Here is a 24,765-nt window from a genome sequence, read left to right as displayed (position 1 = left end):
GTGAAGGGCCAGAGGGGTGAGCGCCAGGCTAAGGAAGCTGGGGAGCTTATGTACATTTCTGAGGAGATTCCATTCTGGAAACTTTAGTATAGGAAACTTAATGTGGCAGCAGCAGAAAGTCATTCACTACCTTTTGGGTTAAAATCATATTATCACTAAAAGGTAGTTACTGGATCACCTATTTAGACTTTTACGTAACTCCTTTTTTGCCTGTCAATCCTATTTTTCTAGGTTCAGTCAGTTTATTTTGTCTTTTAGCTCTGCTTTCAAGGCCTGTGTGGCTCTGTTTTTGCTTTTTGAACTAGATAAGGATTTAAAGGATCTGATCGAGATTGGCATACGGGTGTGGAATGGATGGAGATTAAGGAAACTAAAAATGATAGAAACGGTCCACTTTAGGTTTGCGTAGAACAGTCTCGTGCATGATCTTTCGAAATGATCAGGCAGTTGGAAAGCGAAAGGTCAGAATGTTTATATGGCTTGTCAAGGATGCAGAGCTCAGGATGCTTCTAACCCAGTGCGTGGTACTGGAACCTGATCGCATTGCACAAGTGACTTTACCGTGTCCACTACGTGAGGTCGCTGTTTTCTCAGTCAAATAATATTAAGTTTTCCTAGGCGTCTTTCATGAAGAATTTCTCAAAAGTAAATCCAAGGTAGAACCTAAGGATTAATGTTACTCCCCAACGTGCCGGCTGTTGGTAAGATTTATTAATGCTCTATGGTAGAAATGCTAATAACGATGTTTAATGTTTACACATAGCAATTTCTAACATTGTATCTTCTACGCAGTGACTGTTGATCCTTTTTATTGCGTAGGACAATAAAACTGCTCTCTACTGGGCTGTCGAGAAGGGGAATGCCACCATGGTGAGAGACATCCTGCAGTGCAACCCCGACACCGAGATGTGCACGAAGGTGCGGACTGCGTTTCCGTTCTCAGCCGCGCTCAGCGCGGGGCGTTAGTCCCGCCTGTTCTTCCAGCGTCTTCGTTCGATAATAGAATGACACTGTTTTTACCGGGAATGTTCTGTGTCAAATCGAGGGATAACGTTGCATCCTTTCAGGAGTTGGGGATTCACAGTGAAATAGAGCACGTAATTTCTTACTTTAGTGAAATAGGTGCAGAGAACACAACACCAGCTATTCATAAGCTGTGGCCAGATCCTGTCCCCGGCGCTCCTTGACACCCCAGGTGTTGGGGACGCAGACACATCTCAGAGACCGTGGCGAGTAGTAGCTGTTCCCCAAACCAGCCCTGTAGTCTTTTACTGAAATCATGTGAAAAATATAAAACTATATGACTTTAGCGATTGTATTTGGCCTCGTGTATAATAAGTTTTCTATGGGAAAGATATATTTGGAATTTTAGATGGAAGTGGTGGGAATTCTTAATGAATAAAGCAAACTTATGGAGTCACCCACCGGATAGTCCTATTTCATTTGCTAGAGATCGGGACAAGCCTCTTTCTGAACCAGTGCTGGTGACTTTAGTGCCACGGGGCAGAAAGGTTCCTGGGATACCTTCTGGTTTGCAGGTGGTTCCTTGACAATCTTTTTATCTTTGGATCACCTGTCAGCCACTATGGCCACCTGTGGCTTCTGACCAGGTTTCCCTTTCCTAATTCAGTGCTGAACCATGGTCTCTTCTTATTTCCCTTAATTTGATTTTGAAAGCAAACGTGAACTCTTAAGGCTTTCCGAAAGCATACTGCTTGTATCAGGTTGTTTTCCCCGTTACACACAGGTCCCAGGGGACACAGATCTAAAGTGACACTGGTATAGATTCTGTAAGAATCTAGACACTGGCCTGCCTGGATGTCCACTGGCTGGGCTGCAGTTGGTTGGTGGGGAGATGGTGGGGAGGGGAGGTGCTGCCCCAGATTTTGGAGGCGGGCCTGGGGAATGGCAGCCACAGTGAGGACCAGGGGACTGTGGCCAGAAATGGCTGATAAAGTAGCTAGCCACATCCTGAACTTGGCTGAGTGATATAAAATTTTGATGCAAATGATTGGTCATGGAGGAAGTACTCGTTAGTTTTTATAACTATGTTTTCTTGGCAACATTTTGAATACAGATGGGTACCAGAGTCCGATATTTGAAGTTTTGCATGTGCATTTATGTGACTTTATACATTTAGGGGTCACGCTATTAATCTGGCACATGCTCTTATCTGGGCCCACAGGATGGTGAAACGCCGCTGATCAAGGCCACCAAGATGAGAAACATTGAAGTGGTGGAGCTGCTGCTAGATAAAGGAGCCAAAGTGTCTGCCGTGGATAAGGTGACAATCCGTGCAGCGAGGACACGACTTGGGAGGCTGTTGGTGGACTGACCTGTGTATCTGGTGGACTTAAGGGGTCTGCTTTTACCTTGTGGAGGGAGAGATGGCTTGCTGGGGATACCTGTGTGGGCGCCATCTCCTTGGCTGTCGTGACTGCATGCTGAGCTGGGGCGGCCGGTGCTCAAGTAGCCGCCTCAGACCTCCCTTCAGCTGCCACAGGCCACCACACGGGGGCGGCACCAGGCATCGATCTTGGTGCACATAAGCAGGAAAGACTCCGGGGACCCTGAGCAGGTGGGGGCGTGGGGCAGACTGGCCCTGTGTTCACCTGCGGGGTGGGCGTGCCCTGCCGTAGTGCCGCCCCCTGCCCGGCACTCGTGTTCCACGGGGCGGCAGCGTGGACGGATGGAGGGGAGGGCTGTGAAACAATACGGACTAGCTGAGGAAGATGGGTGGCCTCTGTCGACAATCCATGTTTGGGTGATGGACGGTCATGAACCTACGACGGAAGTGGGGCCATGGCCTGGGAGGAGCCGCGGGAGCAAGCCCGTCGCTTCTCCTTGTTCAGTGAGTTGAGGGCAGGGGAGAGGAATGGCCGTCGGTCCAGAGGCCGTGGGAGAAGTAATCCCTCAGGGCAGCTAGGAGAGGGGAATTTCCAGGAAGATGGAGATACACATTCACGTTATCTACGTGTTCTATGAAAAATAGGGAAAGCTCAGATTTTCTGTTATTTTACAGAAACGTGAAACTCGTTACTCTGTATACACTTATATTTAAAAAAACGTGAACGTTCACTCTTCCTGTCACACTTTTGCAGAAAGGAGACACTCCTTTGCACATCGCCATTCGCGGAAGGAGTCGGAGACTCGCAGAACTTCTTTTAAGAAACCCCAAAGACGGGAGGTTGCTGTATAGGCCCAACAAAGCAGGCGAGACACCCTACAACATTGACTGCAGCCATCAGAAAAGTATCTTAACGCAGATATTTGGAGCCAGTAAGTACTGGGTTTTGTTCCTGACCGAGCTTTCCAAAGAAATGAATGTTCTATGAAGAAATTAAGAGACCAACAGCAATTTTGCATTTATCGTTTAACTGGAGATTGTAAAAGTTGAGAAAGTTAATACTTTACGGTGGAAAAATACCCCGTAAGTCGAAAGCTCTTTTGCATTGTGTTGTAGCGTTCTACGTGAAGTATGTTCAGAGCCATCAGCGAGCTTTTAAGACTTCTGAAAATCTAGTCTACTTTTCTGAAAATCTTTCGCCATTATTCTCCCGCGTGTACTTGGTGCTTTTAATGAAAATGTCCTGTTTTCTTTGTGGCCCCAGCACTCAGAGTTCTCTGCCTTTGCTTGCGTCGTGCCCCCTGCAGGTCACTCCTGCTCTGTCCCCAGGAATGCTCTTTACTTGGTAACGTCATGTCATCTCTCTCTGAGGCTCACGGCAGTTGTCTCTGACCTGCCCAACCAAGCACAGTGTTTGCCTCGTTTGAATACTTAAGCACTTGTGTTTATATTTCCTTTTAAAATACTTATTATATATGGCTTTTTATTCTATTTCTTTTAGAATTTTCTCCCTTTAAAATTTCAAGTTCCTCAGAGTAGGGACTATTTCTTCTCATCTTGGTGTCCTCTGTAACATCTAGCATAATATCTTGCATATTATGCTAAAATAGTTTTTGATTGAAAAGAATGGAGAGTATCATCATTTTTATGTGGTCTTTTGAAATATGAAACAGTTTTCTACTAGAATTGAAAAAGAAATATTTCCCATTGTCCCCTATCTCTTAATTCATAATTGTTTGACCCTCTAGAATTTTATTTGCCTTTCTGAAAATGTTTTATGCCAAGTATATAGCCTTAAAAAAATCGAGTCATATTATAAAAGCTTTTAATAATGAACTATGTCATATTTTAATTGTTACATAATTTTTCATCACAGGTTCTAAGTACATTCAGTTCTCTATTGAAAACTATTTGATTGTTTTGCTGTTAAAAACTACTGCTGCAGTGAACATCTTTGTACATATACCCATAACTCTTCCTTTCAGGGTTATTTGCTTGGAGTAAGTTCCCAGAAGGAGAATTGGCAAGTCAGTGGACGTTAGCAGTTTTGATAGACTTTCCAAAATGGCTGTAACAGTTCCTTCTCCCTGGGGCCGTTGACGAAGAGCAGCTGTGGACAGCCTTGCTAACATGGGGCGCTAGTCCTTAATCTTTGCTAATCAGACCCATCAGAAAAGATCTCATTCTAATTCGCATTATAAAATTGTCAGTGAGATTGAGAGCTTTTAATAATGTTCATAGGCTGGATTTTTGCCATTTTCTTCTTTGCATCCTTTGCCCACTTTTTTTTTGAGCTTTTAATATTTTTTAAAAATTGATTTTAAGTGTCTTTGTAGGTTATGAATTTTGATCCATATCCAGCCTATGTGTGTAGCATCCCTCTCCCCAGCTTATTCTTTTTTTATGGTGATTATAGTTTTTTATTCCTCATCCAAAAGTTACACATTTTTGTAGTTTGTCAGTCTTTTCCTGTAGTTCTGGCTTTATGATTATTACATTGAGGAAGAAAGGCCTTTTCTATGCAAAGATTTTTAAAAGTTTTTTTCCCTTATTTTTTCTCCTAATATTTTATGGTTTTACTTTTTACATTTAATTTTTTAATCTTTGAGAAATTAATTTTTGTTAAGATATGAGATGTATAGAGTTTTAATTTTACCTTTTTTAAAATGGATGTCTGACTTTTTAACACCATTTATTAATTCATCTGTACCCACTGATTTGAAATGCCACTTATGCTCATATCCTGTGTGAGTTCTATGATCTAATCATCATTGCTTTACAGTATATTTTGACTTTTCTCCAAAGATAACTATTTTTTGGTAGTCTTTACATTTTTTTCTTAGCTATTTTTACATGTTCTTTTCGCTTTTTCAAAGTATTCTTATAGATTTTGATTGGAATTGCCTTGAAGTGATCGATTAATTTGGGGATAGTTGTTGTCTTTAAGTCGTTGAACCTTTCTGCTGGGAACCATAGAATGTCTCTTTTTCTCTGATTATCTAGGATGTTTTCAATAACAGTTTGTGGCTTTCTTTATATAGGTATTATACCTATTAAGTTTATTACTATGGACTAGTTTGTGTTTTTATCTTATTTTATTGATTCTAAAATGTACCTTGTTCCACTTTTTAAAATCTCTGAAATTGGAACACGTCTTATAATCAAGACATAAGAAAGCATTGTGTCACAACTGGGCAGTAGTTTTTCTTTCTTAGTCTTATGTAATAATAATGCATCAATAGGTGTCTTAAGTTCTGTGAAATATAGTACTAATTTAAGACTCTCTGAACCTATTTTTCCACAGGCCTAAGCATTTAAAGTAAGTTTTTTTTCCTAATTAAATACATAATATGTGAGAATCGATTTTCCTTTCTAATGGCAATGTCTTTTTCATGAAAGGAAACTGTGTGTTTATGATTACAGGACACTTGTCCCCTACGGAAACGGACGGTGACATGCTGGGTTATGATCTGTACAGCAGCGCCCTGGCGGACATTCTCAGCGAGCCCACCATGCAGCCACCCATTTGTGTGGGGCTGTATGCGCAGTGGGGGAGTGGGAAATCTTTCCTGCTCAAGAAGCTGGAAGGTAAAGGGCCTTGTCTGTGTGAAGTCTGTTTCTATAGGAAGGTTTTCTCTGGTGTGTTTTTTTTAAGAAAAGAAAAATGGAGTTTTATGTGTGGGTGTGTGTGTTTGTTACTCTGCTTACTGAATTGAAAGCATTAGGGTTTTACTCCCCTCCAGCTGATCCTCCGCACAGAGTCATTTGAGTTCTGTTTCTGAAACAAAGACCAGCTGTGTTTCAACACACGCAAACCCCCTTGGCGGCACAGTTTCTGCATGTGCCCTTTATAATCATCATCTCAGGTCCTTCACAGACTTGTCAGTTTGCATGGCCACACCTGGACAGCCCTACGTCTCATGCACTCCATGCTCGAGCACAGAGGGCTGTTTGCTCTTGCAAGAATAGACTGGATACTTCCCTTAGTTGCTTCCTGTATTTAGAGCTTCCTAGAAAGCTCCCCGCGTCCCCAGCACCCACACTTTTGGCGTGGCAAAATGTTACTCATTCTTCGAGGACAGGTTTCAGTATTGGCTGTAAAAATTGTGCCAACTTTTGTAGGATGATTCGTTTAGGGCTCATTTAGGCTCAACACACACCTGTAAGAGCACCTATTCTCAAACGTGACTGGAGGGAGAAGGGGTCACGCAGTGAAGACACATAGCAAAACACTGATTTTCAGTTTTATATATGGAAGTAATGCCTTATTGCTTGTATAACACAAACCTCAAAACACATCAATAAAATCTTGACAGATGGAAATATCGGAAAAAGGATTTTGTGCCTCTTCTATGTGAAGAAGGAGGGTGGGTGAGACAGGGGAGCTGTGCCCCCAGGAAGTGGGATGTTTACGTTTACCAGAAGAGAGCACTGGTTAAAATGGCTCCGTAGCAACATTTTATTAGGGACTTAGTAAGTGCCCAATAAATGTTCACGTCGAAAATGTGAAATTTTCAAATCGAGTTAGGAATTGTGCTTAAACAAAACAGGAATAATTTTTTACTGATTTCTCTTTCAGATGAAATGAAGACTTTTGCAGGGCAGCAGGTCGAACCCCTTTTTCAGTTCTCGTGGCTCATCGTGTTCCTGACCCTGCTGCTTTGCGGAGGGCTGGGCTTGCTGTTTGCTTTCGCGGTCGACCCAAACCTCGGGATAGCAGTGTCCCTGAGCTTCCTGGCTCTCTTATACATATTTTTTAGTAAGTCTTTGCTTTATTAATCTTTTTCTAAAATGTAGGAAATGTCAAGACTCATTATTTTACTTCAGAGATATCTACATCTCTCTTAAAAACTGTGATTTTCATAATTAGGTTAGAAAATTGATCTTTTGCTGTTTTATAAGTTGGCTTAGAGGAATGCTGTCCATTACCTGGCTGGAGTATCTTTAAAGACGAGTCTTCCACTTGTCAATACTGAGGCAGGACTCTGGTTTATTATACTTACCCTTTTATATGTTAACTGATGATTTATATTGAAATCTTTTTTTTTTTTTTTTGAAAACAAGTCTTCACAGCCACCACTGGCATGCTCTTGAGCATCTTAATCATGGTCGTAATTTTTATTTTATCTAAAAGCAAAGTAAAAATATATAATCCCTGCTCTTGGAGTGTCTTTAGTTGTAAGAAAGGCAATAGATTTACTGTTGGAAGAACCAGTAACTTCAGTAGCTGCAAATAGTGACAACCCCAGTCATTTGCACTGGAATCTGAGCTAAGTGATGTGTTTCTGTTTAAGGCATTATCTTTCTGTCGTGTTTCTTAAGTCATATTTCGATTTGTTTACTTTCCATTTATCATACACCTTCTCTCTTTTTGAGGAGTTTCATTAATTGAGTAATTCTTTGAGGAAAAGTTAGGAAATAGCATGGGACTGTGAAAAGTTAGGAAAGCCTGCGTGTCATTACTTGTTATTTGACTATTTGGAGAAAAGAATTGTTTTGGATAATTTTTCTTTAAACTGTGACTTTCAGTCGTCATTTACTTTGGTGGACGAAGGGAAGGAGAGAGCTGGAATTGGGCCTGGGTCCTCAGTACCAGGCTGGCCAGACACATCGGGTATTTGGAACTCCTCCTCAAACTGATGTTCGTGAATCCGCCGGAACTGCCCGAGCAAACCACTAAAGCTTTACCCGTGAGGTGAGTGGGTCCCGTTGACAGAAGTAACTTTTAATGAGGTGAAGCAAAATAAAGTTCATAATGCATCATTTCTGAATGTACATTTCAAAAGAAAACATTGGTCCTTGAAGCTTTTTACATGAGAAATCAAACACACGAGCATGCCTGGTCCCGCGCGCTGGGAGATACTACATGTCACGTCTCCCTCTTGTGCATTGAAGGTCAGAGGCGCCCTTCCGTAAGGAATCTGTGTAACTTTGACCACGTTTTATTTGCACGTAAACCCCTTTCCCTCCCCAGCCTTGTGGCACCTGCTGGTGTCCTTTGGGCGCACTTCGAATTCAGAGTGCGGCACCTAGCATGGGGCCCCGGCACCCCTACGTTAGTCGTCGTGTAACTGCGGCACCTCAGCTTGCGCTCCAAGCTGCTCTCCTCGTCGGTGGAAATAGATTTACCTGCCCGTCTAAAATTATCGATGTCAAATAGGAAGCGTGTGAGAAAACCGTTCAGAGAGATGAACAACATGCGCCAGGGAGCACAGGGGAGGAGCTGGGCTCCAGGGGAACGGACGGGGAAAGATTAGGGAGCCGAGGGCGAGGAAATTCAGTGGAGATTGGCAAAACAGTTAAAGTTATAAGATACAATACGTGTAATTTCAGATGGAAATAAATAGGCTGAACCAGATAAAACATGACAGCCATAATATGTAAAAAATAAGGAGAAAAACTTAGAAGTAATGGATTAAGTATTAAGAAAAGAATTTAAAAATGAAACGTTAAAATGAAAAAGTTAAAAATAAGACAGAATAAAAGGGAAAAATATTTTTTGCAGAAAATAAACACAAGTTAATGAGGTGATTAAAAAAAAGAACAATTAAAATAGCTGAAATGAAGACTGCACAGCACAGCACAGTGTGATCAAAGATTATAGTCTTCAGGACTAGAATATTTTTCCAGGTTCTCATCTTTGCAGCCGGTGCTCAGAAAACTTTCTCTAAAGTGCAGCTGTCGTGGCTGCACCCCCTGTGCGTGCCGCGTTTTCATCACTGTGTCACGAGGTGCCGAGGTGTCGGATTCCTTGTCTTAACTCCGTTACAGCTTTTTCTCTCCTCCGGCCTTTAGTCTGCATTTCTTTATATAGCTCCGCTACATTTAACTTTTGTTATTGTCTTTTCCTAAGAAAAGTACGTCAAATGTTAGAAGTGGAAGATACCTAATTCCAAGTTCTTTTTCTCTCCTTAGAATTTTAAAAACAATATTTTGAAAGAGACATAAAATAATAGGGTACATGATTTTAGATGACGCATATTGGCGTCTTTAGGGATCTGAGTAATGTTTCCTTTCCCTGCCCCGAAGGTTCTTGTTTACAGATTACAATCGGCTGTCCAGTGTAGGGGGAGAAACATCCATGGCTGAAATGATCGCCACCCTCTCGGATGCCTGTGAGAGGGAGTTTGGCTTTTTGGCAACCAGGCTTTTCCGTGTATTCAAGACTGAAGACACGCAGGGTAAGGAAGGCTTCCCTCTTCTTTTCGTGTGTGGAGGGGTTCAGGATTGGTGAAAACGTGAACTGACCATCGGGTCTGTCGTATGTAGTGTAGTGTTTAGGATTTCCGAGATACTCGATATGTAAATAATTGTTAAAAATCGTTTGTCATATTTACAGGTAAAAAGAAATGGAAAAAAACGTGCTGTCTTCCATCTTTTGTCATCTTCCTTTTCATCTTTGGCTGCATTATTGCTGGAATTACTCTCCTGGCTATATTCAGAGTTGACCCCAAACATCTGACGGTGAATGCGGTCCTTATATCAATTGCATCTGTTGTGGGGTTGGCCTTTGTGCTGAATTGTCGGACCTGGTGGCAGGTGCTGGACTCGCTCCTGAATTCGCAAAGGAAACGCCTCCATAGCGCTGCCTCCAAGCTGCACAAGTTGAAAAGTGAAGGATTCATGAAAGTAAGCCCTCTCCGGCTGTTCGAGTGTGAGCGTCTGGGCTTCAGGGCGCGTCCTTTTTAAGCGGCGCATTCGCTTTTAGTTTTATTCCAGATCTTTCCTGTGGAAATGCATATTTGAAGTGGGAAAAATTATAACAATACCATGTTTCTATAAAGTAGATTTTTATAAGATACTCAAAGGAGTTATCAGGTTGATTATTTCACAGATGGGAATTCCTACCTAATAATAAAGATTCTTCTAGAGCCTGGTAGAGTGAGGAAATCGAACCAACGTAACACGTGAAACAGCATCATACTTTTAGAACCAAAAGGGGCTGTCTCCAACATCTGCAGCCACTTCCTTTGATCAAGGTCCTGTCCCATCGGGAAGTCATCAGTCCTGTGGTGTTCAGATCGTTTCGATTTGCATTTAAATCCTAGTCTTTTGACATTCAGAACGTGTGATCTTGGCAAGTAAGTCACTCAACCCAGTTTAATAATTAAAAAGAAATGGGCGTGCCAGTGTCTACTTCATTATAAGGGTGAAACGCTCCAATTTATGTGAAGTCACTTTGTAAATTGCAAGGCACTCACTAGGGCTTTAAGTGGAACTATAACTGGCAGTGAGGACTTGGGCTTTCTTTTCTTCTTATTGGGTGACTTTCTATCAGGCTTTTCAAGAGACCTGCTGGACTTGCTCATGCCTTGGGCGCCGTCTGCCCCTCCTTTCACACAGGTTCTTAAGTGCGAAGTGGAACTGATGGCCCGGATGGCGAAAACCATTGACGGCTTCACGCAGAATCAGACGAGGCTGGTGGTTATCATCGATGGGCTGGATGCGTGCGAGCAGGACAAAGTGCTCCAGATGCTGGACACCGTACGTCTTTACCATCTTGAAACTTGTAGTTGTCACATACATGGCAGCTGAGAGGAACGACTTCATGAATATATCAAATGGAATTTGAATAGTACTTTTCGTTTTGTGAAAATAGTCCATTTTTTAAATGTTGAAACATAGCAAGAGTAAATGTTTCATCACAGAGTTAAACACTTTCAGCTTAATGGCAGAAGAGAAAATGAAAAATGACTGGCCCTGAAGACCATAGTGTACCTGCAGCTTTGCTTTCCAGATAGTTATGGTTAGAATCAGAGGCACAAGTAGGGAGCCCACAGAATCTATTTTCTTACTGCAGGATGCATCAGTGGCCCTCTGTGAGGTGTGTGATAGGCAGCAGTGTGTGACTGGGCAGAGACCGGTGCGCCCAGTACCTCCTGTGTGTTCATGAGTATTTTACACGTGTGTTGATCTTACTTCCTGTGTAGACCACTGAAGTGTCTCAAAATAGGACATGATTCATTGTTCTCTGGAGGTTTTATCTCTGTCAGGTGGTAAAAATCCGGATTGAGACGTCAGTGAAATTTGTTTTCATATAGATTTATATTTTGATGAAACATAGTTTCTAAAAAATATAGCCACCAAAGTATAACACTAATTTTGAAGAGACTTTTTATTACGTTGGATAATTTAAAATATATACCATAGATATACATTTCTTCTACAGGTCCGAGTTCTGTTTTCAAAAGGCCCTTTCATTGCCATTTTTGCAAGTGACCCACATATTATTATAAAGGCAATTAACCAGAACCTCAACAGTGTCCTTCGTGACTCAAATATAAACGGACATGACTACATGCGCAATATAGTTCACTTGCCTGTTTTCCTTAATAGTCGTGGACTAAGCAGTGCGAGAAAATTTCTTGTAACTTCAACAACAAACGGGGACATTCCATGCTCAGATGCTACAGGTAAGGATCAAGTTCTTCAGATACTTTCGGACTGAAGTACCTTTTCCCTTGAAAAATATTGTTTGTTGGTAGTTCATTTCTCTTTGTATATCATGTACAACAGAATTTTAGTACAAATGGTGCTCTTGATAAATCTTTAAGGGATGCAGGAAGATGCTGACCGAAGAGTTTCACAGAACAGCCTTGGAGAGATGACAAAACTCGGTAGCAAGACAGCCCTCAATAGACGGGTAAGATGCCATCGGTTTTGAGTCACGTGTTTGTGTTGCTATTATTCAAGCGATACTAAGGCGACGTCACTTAAATACTCTTTTGTGAGGATTGCACTAAGCTCATCGGATAAATTTTATCACCGAATTTTCTTGCAGCTTCAGTGGCTCCTCAGGGAAAGGCTGAGCCCACAGCCGTGTAGCTGCGCTGTACAGGCGGCCCTCTCCTCTCCCAGCCCGTTCCCAGCCCAAGTGCCGCTCCGGACTCAAGGCCGATTGATTCAGATTCTCTGAGAGGGAGGGTCTCAAGCGCCCCAGTGATGTCACCCAGGCCTGAGAACCCCTGTATTCATTCCAGGCGCCCGTCGCCACCCTGTCTCTGTGGGGTAAAGAGGCATGTAGTGCGAGGAAAGCCCCGTGCCTTGTCTTCCTGTCGGCCTTCCCCCTTCCCTAATGTTCGTGAGCTGTGACTAGTGCTTCCGTCCCCACACAGTGATTTCGTACCCTTCCCAGCCACCTTGGGTTTCTCCTGGGACATTCCAGCTGTCCTTGCCCTATCCCATTCCTAGAACTCCCTTTCGTATGGAACAAAGGAGTACGACAAGAAAGGACGTACGTTATGGTGACAGTGCCACTTAAGGCTGGCATGTTCAGGCTAGCATTAGCATTGCCTTTCTTTTCTTTCTAGCTTGTTACCATTAAATTTGGATATTTTACATGAAAAAAAAACAAACAGGTCTTCGGTGACCTTTCGACATTCTGATTTTATGCCTCTACCCTATACAAATATGGATGCGAAGTTATCATTATAAAAGACAGTCGATGGCACTGAATTAAGAGGCATGATTTTCCACTCTGAGTTTCTCTCCTGGGAGCCTGGGCCCGAGCTCCCTGCATAGCACCCACCACCCTTGGGTTCACGGCCTCTGACGAGAGACCCTGAGCTGCGCCCGGTCCTCCTCTGATCTGGTGGGATCCCCCACCCCACCCAGCGGATAGCCTTCATTAGCCATTCACTTGCTTTAATTCAGTGCATTTAATGCGGATGTGAGGGTGCTTAGAGCAGCCGTGCCTGTTAGATAGCTGTCACACATTAAAAATAACCTAAAAATCAAAATGCTGAGTTCTTAAAACCGGACAAGGAGTCTATTGCTTTATTTCAGGATTCAGATAAATACTGAGCTCCTGTGAGAGTCTGGATCGAATTCTCTTTCTGTACTTCTGCTTGCTTTTAATCTTCAATGCACCGAGCTTTCTCTAACTCTGCAACTATAAATCAAAATGCATCTGAAGCCAAAGCATAGCATTCGATGCAGTTGCTGCTGATGCTACTGTATAATTTTCCTGGAAAGAGTCTGCCTCGGAGTACTACTGCTGTCACTTTTTATTACATAGCCTTCCTCTTTGATCACAATTTTAGATTTGTCATTGTCATAAAACAGCCTCACGTTCCCACTGTTTCAGGACACGTACCGGAGAAGGCAGATGCAGCGGACCGTCACCCGGCAGATGTCCTTCGATCTTACAAAACTGCTGGTGACGGAGGACTGGTTCAGTGACATAAGTCCTCAGACCATGAGAAGATTGCTTAATATTGTTTCCGTGACAGGTGACTTTTGTTTCTTACTGTCTTCCGTTAGGCAATAAGCTTTAACATTAACAGTACAACGCAGTTTTGGAAACAAAGGGATTTACTCTGTATTTATGTTTCTGCTGCTAAATACCAGTTTTATTTGCATTAAGTGTATCTAATAAAACCAATATTAGTTTTGACAAGAAAAATCATACATCAGTTGTGCACTATTATTTTAAAACTTATGATTCAAAAAAAAATCCTTTTATTTCATCTCAGGTTTAATTGGATTGCAGGTAAAGACTGTGCCACTGATCTAGCAGACCAGACCCTGCTTGCCAAGGAAAAGAGAATCCAGGGATGCACGTATCAGCAGATTTGCTGAGGGAGCGAGGGGCTGAGGATGTGGGAGGAATTGAGTGGGGGGATTATGCCTATCTGTTGGTGGTAAGGAAAGGGATAATTCGTATTTGAACCAAAGCAAATAGGTATAAGCTAAGCTGATAATGGTCAAGTAAAACTGACAGTGTTTAAAATGAAAAAACAATATCAGCGGTCCAGAATCCCAACAAAATCAAGGAAAAAATGATGAAGCAGGGAAATAAGACTTCGGTTTTAAAAGGTCGATGATTGTAGCTGTCCACATGAGCGCGTGCCCAGTGTCAGAATGCTGGTTTAGAGTCCTCAGAAAACCTCAGGGATAGACAGGAGCTTTAAAAAATATGTAAACAAATCTTAGAAACACATTATAACATACTTGGTAGATTTCTTACATAGGCTGCCCTTAGTATCTAAAAATGAAAATATATGGGATTGCACATTTAATAAAACAGGAATGGTTCAGCATATTTGGATTTGTTTAAGAACCACCAGTTTGCTCTTAGGCAGTACTTTAGGGCAGCGGTCCCCAACCTTTGTGGTACCGGGGACCGACGTTCCTGTGAGAATAACGCCCGATGATCTGAGGTGGAGCTGAGGCGGTGATGCTGGCGCTGGGGAGCGGCTGCAGACACAGATGAAGCTTCACTTGCTCGCCCTCCTGCTGCTCACCTCCTGCTGAGCGGCCTGGTTCCTGACAGGCCATGGACAATACTGGTCTGTGGCCCTGGGGGGTTGGGGACCTCTGCCCTAGAGGATGGGCCCATCATAGGTGCACTGATGTTCTGCTGTGTGATTGTGGGCAGTGTCAAGACTGCCTGACACACACACTTCTGAAGGATTTTTGCCTGCATGTGTGTGGTCCAGCCACACAAAAATTACTTTAGAAGTAAGCAGAGTAGGGTTTGAGCCCTAGGAACTTTCCAGGAGAGCACTTTGAATTATAGAAACCATATAAATGGTAGGTTGGAATTTACTGTGTAAGTTAAGTGGCAAGTTTTAAGAATTTAAAGTTAAATTGTGAATATACTAAATGTTTTGCTTAACACAACACTACACATCTATGAATTAAAAAATGTTTTTATATTCCTTAAAGGGCGATTACTGAGAGCCAATCAGATTAGTTTCAACTGGGACAGGCTTGCCAGCTGGATCAACCTTACCGAGCAGTGGCCGTACCGGACATCGTGGCTCATATTATACTTAGAAGAGACTGAAGGTATTCCGGACCAGATGACGCTGAAAACCATCTATGAAAGGTGCTTTCTCTGATCTCCTTGTATTTAACTTTATCTTAGATCGAGTTGACTTTTCAGAAAAGAGTTAATGCGTATAAAGCAAAATGAATACAAAATAATATGTATAAAACATACACTTCTGGATTCAACTAATCTCGTTAATTCCTTCATAATTTTTGAGTTCTATTACATAAGTGTATATCCCATTATATAAAATTTACAGCTTTATTTGTGTAGTAAAACATTTTATTTCATGAATAAATGTTTGTACCATAACACAGGTACTGTGTAATTATGAATATTGGCTAGATGAGCAGTTTACTTTTTAAAAGTCTTAACTTCTTAATAATAATTCACACCAATATAATGGGATTTGGTAGTCACATGATATATTTTTACATGAAGCCCTAATCGGCATGGACAGGTAGTCAGTCCTTCGATACTAAGACGCTGTCATTTTTGTGTAAATAAAAGTACGTTTGAAGAAAGCCTCAGCCTTCACTTAGGACCCGGGACCTGGACTCTTAGCGTGCTTTTTGTCTGAGTTGGCATTGTTCCTAGAGTAGAGTATTTGGAAGAAACTTGAAGCGTGGGCGCGGGAGAGCTGGCTGTCTCGTGGGTCCTTGTCTCGGGGGATGGTGGGGGCTTGCCATTAGCAGCCCCTCCTTTGGGCGTTTGTACCCCAGCCTGCCTTCCTCAGTGCCAGGTTCTCTGCTCCGCCTTCGCGCTGGTCTGCAGTCTCTGTGAAGCTCAGGGAGGTGGTTAGAATGGTTCCAAGTGATAAACGAGGAGGATCGTGGGTCACAAAGTTTCAGTGACTTCCCAAGGCCACACAGGTCTCACGTAGCAGAGCTCTTTCAACCCAGGTCTGTCAGACTCTACGAACTACTTCTGTGCCTGTCACTGTTCTAAACCACTTAGAGTTTAACTCTTCTTATTCTCACGGTCTTGGAGGCAGTAGGTCCTATTATTCTCATTTTACACATGAGAAAATTGAAGCCTCAGAAAGGTACGCCACTTGCTGTAAGTCTCATGGCAGGAGGTGATGGGGCTGGGGTTTGAAATGAGGCGCCTGGCCCCAGGGTCCCTGTCCATGTACTGGCCGCCCCTCAGCGGCTTTTAGCGTTTAAACTCCCGAAGCTGTGGCGCTGTCCGAAGTACTGAAGAAACTGAGATTTTTTTTTTTTTTATGATGAACCTAGGTATCTGAAGTTTTTGCATGTTTTCTTTCTAGAATATCATCAGATATTAATATTCTATTTGCTACTTAATATTTAATATATAAGATGTTTAATATAAATTGTCTTATTCCAATAACAGCTGACCTTTTAAGCAGACATTACTGTAATGTATTATTTTTCTACGATTTTTTGCCTTCAAGAAAACATCAGTTTTCCCTATTTAAAATAAACTATTAGTTATCACCTTTTTTCAGTTTTCCTTCTTTTTCTCTTCTATCTGTCCATTCATCTATCCATCTGTTTGTCTGTCTTGTAACAGTAAATAGTCCAGGTTAGTTTTTGGTTTTGGTCGAGAATAGGACTCGAGTCAGTCTCTTCATTTCCCTTTAATGAAATGTAATGTTCAGAAGTCTGCTGTGTCTTAAAAGTATACCGTGTCTCAGGATTACAGAAACGTTGATCAGCTGTCATTGTCAAGGGCCGTGTGCTTGGCCTCCCGGGCACTGGGCCCCCTACATGTGCTGTTAAGAGTCCGGACAGTGGTGAGAGAAAGCTGCGTCCTCAGGAGATAGAAGCAGGAGGGAGGTGAAAATGAACAAAAGATTTCTAAAGTCCTCTAAAAAACTTACATTTCAGTTCAGTCCAGCACAAATTTAGTAAGTGTCTACTGTTTGGATAGTAGGTGCTGGAGATACACTGGTGAACAAGTACACATATATTTACTTTTTGATCTAGCAATCTCACTTATAGAAATTTACTCTGAGCCTACGCCTCCACAAATACAAAACAGTGCTTGTGTAGGGTTGTTTATTGCGATGTTATCTGTAGCAGCATAACTTAATCGCACATTTACAGGAACATTGGATGAATAAATCAGGGCACATCTATCATAATAGAGTGTTTTGTAACCATAGAAAAGAATGAGGACAAACTCTATGATTTGACATGGGGGAATTTCCAGGATATATTATTAAGTGAAAAAGGCAAAGTGCAAAAGAGTATATAACATGCTACTGTTTGCATAAGAAGGTAGGTTAAAAACATCCATATAGAAATACCAAGATATGGATTCTTTTCCTGTAAAAATACAAAACAAACCCACAGGAAGATAAACCAGAAACTAAAAATGTTTACCTATAGAGGTGCTTAGATGGGAAATGAGATGCCTCCGAATGTACATTTTTATATAGTTTGATTTCAGATCATTTTAAAAATAAAAGTTAGGATGGAAAAAGGCAAACCCTTATACTGACTACAAACAGAAATAAATGATCTTAAGGGTATATGAAATTGATGACATAATCATACAGATAAAATAATTCAAGCACCTTTGAACTCAGTACTCTGACTATTCTTAGTAGAATGTATTTTGAGGACAAAATTTAACTGCATAGAAATCTTGAACTTATTAGGTGTATGGTTGGTAATATTGTTGTTATACTTCTGAAATCCTTTTGAGTATGTTGTAGGGTAGAGTAAATGAATAGATAGCTATTTTGGGGAACCTATATCTTTCACCCAGTGGGTCCATACCAGCCTGTCTCCAGCCAAGGAGATAAAAATATCGAATGAATGAAATTGAGGAAGAACACTATGATATTCGATTGGCTTTGGAGATATTAAATAATAACTCATAATTTTAATGAGCTTTCTCCTGGCTTTGTCTACTGAAAGGGCCTAGAAGCAAAAATACCCCAAACTTGTGAGCACACCTGGAGCCTAGATCTTGGTTCCTGAGACCCGGGACGCCTTGGAGAAGTGGCTAGTTCCAGACCTAAAGTGGGGAAGGCTCAAGGTGAGCCTGTATGGTTGTGCCAGAAAGCAAGGAAGGACGTTGTCAAACAGTGGGGTCTGGAGAGAGGGCACAGGACCGAGCACCTTTCACACTGGGGCCCATCATGAGGAAAACTGATAGTAACAGATGATAACATTGAAAAAAAAAATCCTTGAGCCCGTAGTGATACTTAGAAGAGAGGAAAAAAGGGGTTGCTGTTTGTGCTCAGATCGTAGGAGAATGCCAGCTAACATGTGGAAGGAATGAGTAAAATAGAAAAATCAACATTTTTGACTCTCACTCTGGTAACTGATTTGAGCAAGGATCATCAGTAGTGTCGAACACCATTGGGGGAGGGTTGTTGGGCTACAGGATGCTCCATAGTCTCAGAATACCACTTCTTGGGTCCCTTCGTGTTCCAAAGAGGAAGTGCCCTTACAATGGACAGAGCCGGCTGTCACCGCATTTTATTGAATGGTCAAGACATTAATGCATCGTAACCAGATGCATAGCGTCCCATACCTCTAGATAAAATGCGGCAGAGGGTACCACATCACCTGCGGGGGATTGGTGCCAGAGATGCTTCACTCTGACTCTAATCGTGAGGAAACAGCCAGATAAATCCAGAATGTGGAGCATTCCACCAGACAGCTGGCTCGGACTCCGTATTGGCCACTGGGGGAGACTAATGCAAAGTGCGAATTGTGATTGGAATCTGTATCAGGAGAAAAATAGAGTACAGAAGGACATTTTGGCGGTAATTGAAGAATCTGAGGTTTTGAATCTATTCATTTCCTTAGGCGTGGTAGTGGTGTTTTAGGGAGATGCATGCTGAAGTATTTTGGTGTGAAATACACTTACAGATGGTTTGGCAAAAAAAGTGTTTTATGTAATTGTATGTAGATATATGTTTGTATATGTATCTATGTATGTTTATATATTATACATGTGTGTGTGCAGTAGTACTCACACATATCCATGGAGCACACATCCTAAAACCCCAAGTGGATGCCTGAAACCACGGATGGTACTGGACCATATATCTATATTCATATTTGTACACACTGTTTTTTCCTATGCGTACATACCTATGATAAAGTATATAAATTATGCACCATAAGAGATTAACAACCATAACTAATAATAAAGTAATAACAATATACTGTAACAAAAGTTATGTAATGTGGTCTCTCTCTGAATATCTTATTGTACTTCACTCATCCTTCTCATGATGATGTGACATGGTAAAATGCCTCATTAAGTCAAGAGTTTTTACCTTTTCACTTAAAGGAAGCACTTTATGGCTTTTTTTTTTTTTTTTTGGCATATCCAAGTTGCCAGCATCACTACTCTTGTGCTTTGAGGCCATTCTTAAGTAAAATAAGGGTGACTTGAACACAAGCCTTGTGATATTGCCACAGTTGATCTGATAACCCAGAGGGCTACTAAATGACCAGCCAGTGGGTACCATGTATGGGGAGAGATGCTGGACCACAGGACTGTTCATGTTCCAAGTGAGATGGAGCGAGATTCTATCACACTACTCAGCGTAGCGCACAATTTAAAACTGATGATTTATTTGTTTATTTCTGGAATTTTCCGGTTAATGTTTTTGCACCATGGTTGACTGTGGGCAGCTGAAACCACGGAAAGCAAAACCACAGATAAAGGGGACTAGAGTGTACACACACACACACACACACGCGCGCACACACACAGCGGAGGAGGGAGAGAGCAGGTGTATCAAAGTGTATTTTAATTTGTGAATCTAGGCGAGGCGTATTTGGGTGTTTGTTGTTCTGTTCTTTCAACTTTTCTATGAGTTAAAAATATAAAAAGAAATTTTAAAGCAGTGGAAGAGATACAAGTAACTAAAATATAAGATGATGTTTGACAAAAGAAATATTTTTGAGGGGGGTGTTTTTTATCGTGTAATTAAACTAGCTTGTAGAGGGACTATTTCATTCAAGCAAGTATAGAATATTATATATTGGAAGTAAAATCAGATGAGGAGACTTTGCTTTGCCATTAAATTCATTTTAGACTTCAGCAGTTGGGGCTGCCATCTATGAGTGGGTTGGATTCAGAGTGATTTTGAGATACTTTTTTTTTTTTGAGAAGTATGTCTTATGTGTCTACAAATACTAGGAGTGTTTTATAGATAGTCTATGGAAGAGAAAAAGACAATGTAGTAAGACTGAGAATTCATTAAGAAATCGACTTAAAATAATTAAATTTAAGATGATTTGAAAAACTGGGGAGACAATTTGATCAACTTATTGTAAAATCATATATTGGAATATGTTAGAATAGTTTCAATGACTGTTTCTAGTTAACTATAGTTGAGTTCTTTGATGCTATTGCTTGTCATTTGAATAATAAAAAGTTTTATTTACAGCAGACAAGCAGCACTATGTAATTGATATTCATTTATTAGAAGAAATCTGATTTGGTAAAAACAATCAGAAAATAGTATTTTTAACACTAGTAGTAAAATTTTTTTAGTCCGTAAAAAGCCTCATTTATTTTTATAGCAATTTGATGACACATCTGCTTGCTTTATTCGGCTGAAAAAGAAAATGTTGGTTCTTGGTGTTTGGTAAAATTGCTTTGTTAAATTATTTTCTAAATTGTTCAACTTTTAACAAATGACATTTGATACTAACACTGGAAAGCAATTTCAGCTCATTAAGTAGATCCCTGTGTAAACCGTTGGAACATGAAGATGACATACTGTTCACTCAAGATTATTTTAATTGGTACAATTATTGTAATTTTCTTGCAATTATGTGTTGAGCTAAAAGCTTTTGTCTAGATCATTTGAGGGTTTTTTTTTTTTTTGGTTAACATACATTTAGTAAGAAGAAAGGAAATAAAATAACTGTAGATAAAGATTTTCTGTCTACTTTTTATTATAGCGTTTTAGACAACCATTGAAACATTTTAGTATAAAACTTTATTTCTGGTATTTTTTAAGCATTTTAAGCAATGATAGAGGTTTTAAAAAGATCAAATAGTTTTCATGAAGGTAATGTTTAAAATTTTTGTTTTGACACTGCTCAAGAAGTCTTTTACTCAGGACGATATGGTCAGAATAGTTTTGTGATAAAGATGCCATATTTTATTTCAGTACTCTTTTATTTTTAAAATTTATTTTTATTTTTTAAAAAAACAATTGAATGTTTTGAGAGAGCTTTAGAATGGTAGCCATTTTTCATTTTATTGAAATAGCTTTTTGCTGAATAGACACTATAGCCATTTAATTTATCATGTATTAAACTCAGTATCTTTAGATTATTCAAGTAGTGGTATTTCTGTTCTTAAGACATTTCTGTAGTAAAACGTTGCATCATGATATTTCTTCTTGATATTCAGCCAAAGTCTTTATCAGCTTAATCTGATCACTTCTGGTTATCTCATGCCTCTCAGCTCTCACTGCCCTGCTTCCTCTCCCCATGTTCTGGGGGCGTTATCAGTGGTCCCCAACCCCCATAATGTGGCCCAGACTATGCATGGATTTGTTTCTTTGCATGTGGACTTAAATTATGAATTTCAATAGCATGAAAAATTGGACACTAACAGTTAATTAAGATGTGTGAAGTTGTCTCATCTTTGTAGTACAAAGTATATTCTTCGTACTGATTATTTTTCTCTATTTAGGTTTGAGATAATATATTTATTCCAAACACTGCTTCAGTGTTTTTTATATATAGTTAAGAATCTTAGTTCAGTTCTGTCTGCTTGACGTGGTGCATTTCTGGTTGTGCATTGTTTATTCTTATTCATTGTCTCTGTGGAAATTAGCTGGAAAATGCAGGTTCCTAAAGATAGATGAAGGTGAAGGGCAGAATTTTTAAATTCATTTCGATATCATGTCTACTTTCGTTTTTTGGAGGGAAAAATAAAACATTAAACTAGACATCTTTGACTGTTTTTTGAATTGATCTATTTGTATATCTTGCTACTTCTTTGTTTTATTGTTGCTATTAGACTTGTATTAACACCCAAAGGTGTGAGCAAAATTAATGGGAGAAAGCTTCATTCATTCATTCAGAAAATAGTTATTGAGCACCTTTTATGGACCAGGCACCGTTTTAAGAGCTTTGATGTATCCATGAGCAAAACAGACACAGATCCCTGCCTGAGGCGCTTACTCTAACAGCAAGTGATGGGAAATAATACCTATAATACATAACTGCAAAGCAAGTTTAAGGGCGACAAGTGCTCTGGAAAAAAACACAAAATGGAACAGAGTTAGCGGGAGGCAGCGGTGTGCGGATTCTGCATTTCTTGAGAGGTTCATGATAGTCCCTGAGGTGGGGAGTGTTTGAGCGAAGACTTGGAGAGGGCAAGAGACTTAGCCAAGCAGATACTCTGGGAAAGCATTTCCAGGCAGAGGGAACAGTTTGGACCAAGGCCCTACGGCCAGAGAGTGCCTGCGATGTTCTAGAAATGGCAACAACAGGGATCTGGGGTGGCCAGAGGGGATTCAGTGAGGTGCAGAGCATGGAGGTCAGCGAGGTCAGGGGGTGTAGGTCATGGACAGCTTTTGGAGGGTCATTGTAAGGACTTTGGCTTTTACCCTCAGGAAAGGGCAGATCCATTCCAAGCTCTTGGAAAAATTGCGCCTGTGCCCTGTATACTCTGAGGTGCCCATTGCTCCATCGATTCAGTGTAACCTGGCCTGTGTTTGGGGACCCTGTTGGCCCGAGGGAGTGCACTCTGAGAATCCCGTGCTGGAAAGGATAGGAATGAATGTGGATGGAACAGTTAGGATAAATGACGTGTCATGCAGAAAGTAGGCGGTGACCCACAGTAGAGATGAAATGAGTGACAGAGGATGACACACAATGGCACTGCACGAATAGGCGAAGGCTAAGAAATGAATGTCATTTATAGTCTTGTGGCAGTGTACCAAAAGGAAACCAGTTATCCTAAGCATTGGCGAGACTTTATGTGACTGATTTCCCTTTGTGTGTCTCTTTTTATAAGTTTCTTGTTTCTTAAGATCATTTATTCTTTATTTTTTAATAGAAGGATTTTAAGCCTACTTTATGGATCATTTTTAAATCACCTTCTTTTTCTTGGACTTGCCAGCTGCCTGGCCTGTTCCTCCGCCCCCATGTTTAAGCCCCTGGTTGAGGGGGGATGGAAGGAGGTTCCCATAGCGTCGGGACTGGTACAGTAGTACTGCGATGATTCCTGAGCATGTAAGGCGGAAGCGACGTGCTTGCATGTCACCTTGGGCTCTAAGGATAAAGAGACATAAGTGGTCCACATTCTACATACAGTAACCAGGTTTATCTGACGTTCCAAACGATCTTAGTGTGGCTCCAGCCCCTTTTCATGCATTCTCCCTGGACTGTGTCACCTTCCCACCTGCAGTTGTCTCCCGCCCATCTTCCCCTCCCCACCCCCCATGCTTCTGGTCTCATCTTAAATGCCCTGGGGAGCTCTTTGTAAGCTGACATCCCTATCCTCCAGGATCTTGTTAGATGTGCTCATTACATACGGGCTCCTTCCTAGCACTATGGTAGTTATCCTTTTACAAATACCTGCATTGCTCTTCTTTAGTATTTGTTTCCTGAACTAGTCTGCTGACTTCCTGGGCTGTAACTTCCTTAAACCCTGCCGAAGTCCTTGCATCTAGATACTCCTGGCATAGAGTGGTCAGTAGTGGGTATTTCTGAAAGAGAAAAGAAATATGATGATGACATTTGGATTAAGGAAGCGTGGATTGGGGGAAGGGAGTAAACGAGTAAACAAGAAGACTCATCCTATCTTGAAAAGAATACTGTCCACACAGACACTTGTTCTTTGGTTCTAAATGTGGGTAACTTCCCTTTGTTATTATACCAGAAATCCCTGGGGCTTGGTCCGCAAAGATTGAATGGAGATTAGGCATTTCAGCCAACACCTAGCAGTTTCTGCCTGTTGTCAGGTGATACTAACTTCCGTGTTTTCATAGGCATCTCCCTGTAACTTTCAGTTCAGCTTCATTTTAAAGTTTCTTAGGTTTATCATCATTTTTTGGCGTCGCTTCCCATCGGCACACTGGGCAGACCCCTCCCACTTCAGTTTATGCTTACAGGTTGTTGTCAGTATTATTTAAAAATAGTGTGACCTAGTGGGACTCCATTTTTGTTATGTTAAACATTTTGAGTGTGTTTATTAAATAGATAGAGAGTTGATGATGTGCTGAGCACATGCTAACAAAAGTACTAGCTGAGATCACTCGAGCCGTCAGCACATGCCACACGTTGGGCTGGGCACGCCGCCTGGATTATTTCCTGGCTCCGGGAGGCAGAGAGCGGGCGTTCACCGCCGTGACACAGCCCGAGCTGCTTGGGCTTCCTCGGGCGTGTTTCTGGAAGCCGGGAGATGGTCTGCAACCACACAGCTAGGCAGTAGGTCTGAGATGTTAGAAATACAGAACTAAACTCATTGTTTTTTTATTTTCAGATAGGTTATTTATTTTCAAACAAATATTTAGAATCATTTATGATTTATCAGTGAGAATGTGACAGCAGATAGGAAAATTTCCAGAGGATTGAATTGATCTTTTCTATTAAAAAAATGCAAACCTCTCATCAGCTTATGTAAAACCCCAAATGAATGCTCTATTCAGTTCTGATTGTGTCTAGTAACTGCA

General features: G+C 41.1%; 1 protein-coding gene across 1 annotated transcript in view; it reads left to right on the top strand.

Annotated features, from left to right (window-relative positions):
* KIDINS220 (kinase D interacting substrate 220) overlaps window positions 1-24,765 on the top strand; it is a 77,481-nt gene that overhangs the window by 15,987 nt on the left and 36,729 nt on the right. The window contains exons 8-21 of the mRNA XM_023533601.1: window positions 820-918; window positions 2,186-2,284; window positions 3,102-3,279; window positions 5,771-5,935; window positions 6,927-7,106; window positions 7,877-8,042; window positions 9,377-9,528; window positions 9,687-9,976; window positions 10,691-10,831; window positions 11,517-11,760; window positions 11,902-11,990; window positions 13,434-13,578; window positions 15,017-15,179; window positions 23,148-23,292. Coding sequence (XP_023389369.1) covers window positions 820-918; window positions 2,186-2,284; window positions 3,102-3,279; window positions 5,771-5,935; window positions 6,927-7,106; window positions 7,877-8,042; window positions 9,377-9,528; window positions 9,687-9,976; window positions 10,691-10,831; window positions 11,517-11,760; window positions 11,902-11,990; window positions 13,434-13,578; window positions 15,017-15,179; window positions 23,148-23,292 — 2,256 coding nt within the window. The remainder of the gene's footprint in view (window positions 1-819; window positions 919-2,185; window positions 2,285-3,101; window positions 3,280-5,770; window positions 5,936-6,926; window positions 7,107-7,876; window positions 8,043-9,376; window positions 9,529-9,686; window positions 9,977-10,690; window positions 10,832-11,516; window positions 11,761-11,901; window positions 11,991-13,433; window positions 13,579-15,016; window positions 15,180-23,147; window positions 23,293-24,765) is intronic.

Source organism: Pteropus vampyrus, unplaced genomic scaffold (assembly GCF_000151845.1).
Source record: "Pteropus vampyrus isolate Shadow unplaced genomic scaffold, Pvam_2.0 Scaffold105, whole genome shotgun sequence".
Classification (NCBI taxonomy): domain Eukaryota; kingdom Metazoa; phylum Chordata; class Mammalia; order Chiroptera; family Pteropodidae; genus Pteropus; species Pteropus vampyrus.
This window is presented reverse-complemented; position numbering and strand designations above follow the sequence as displayed.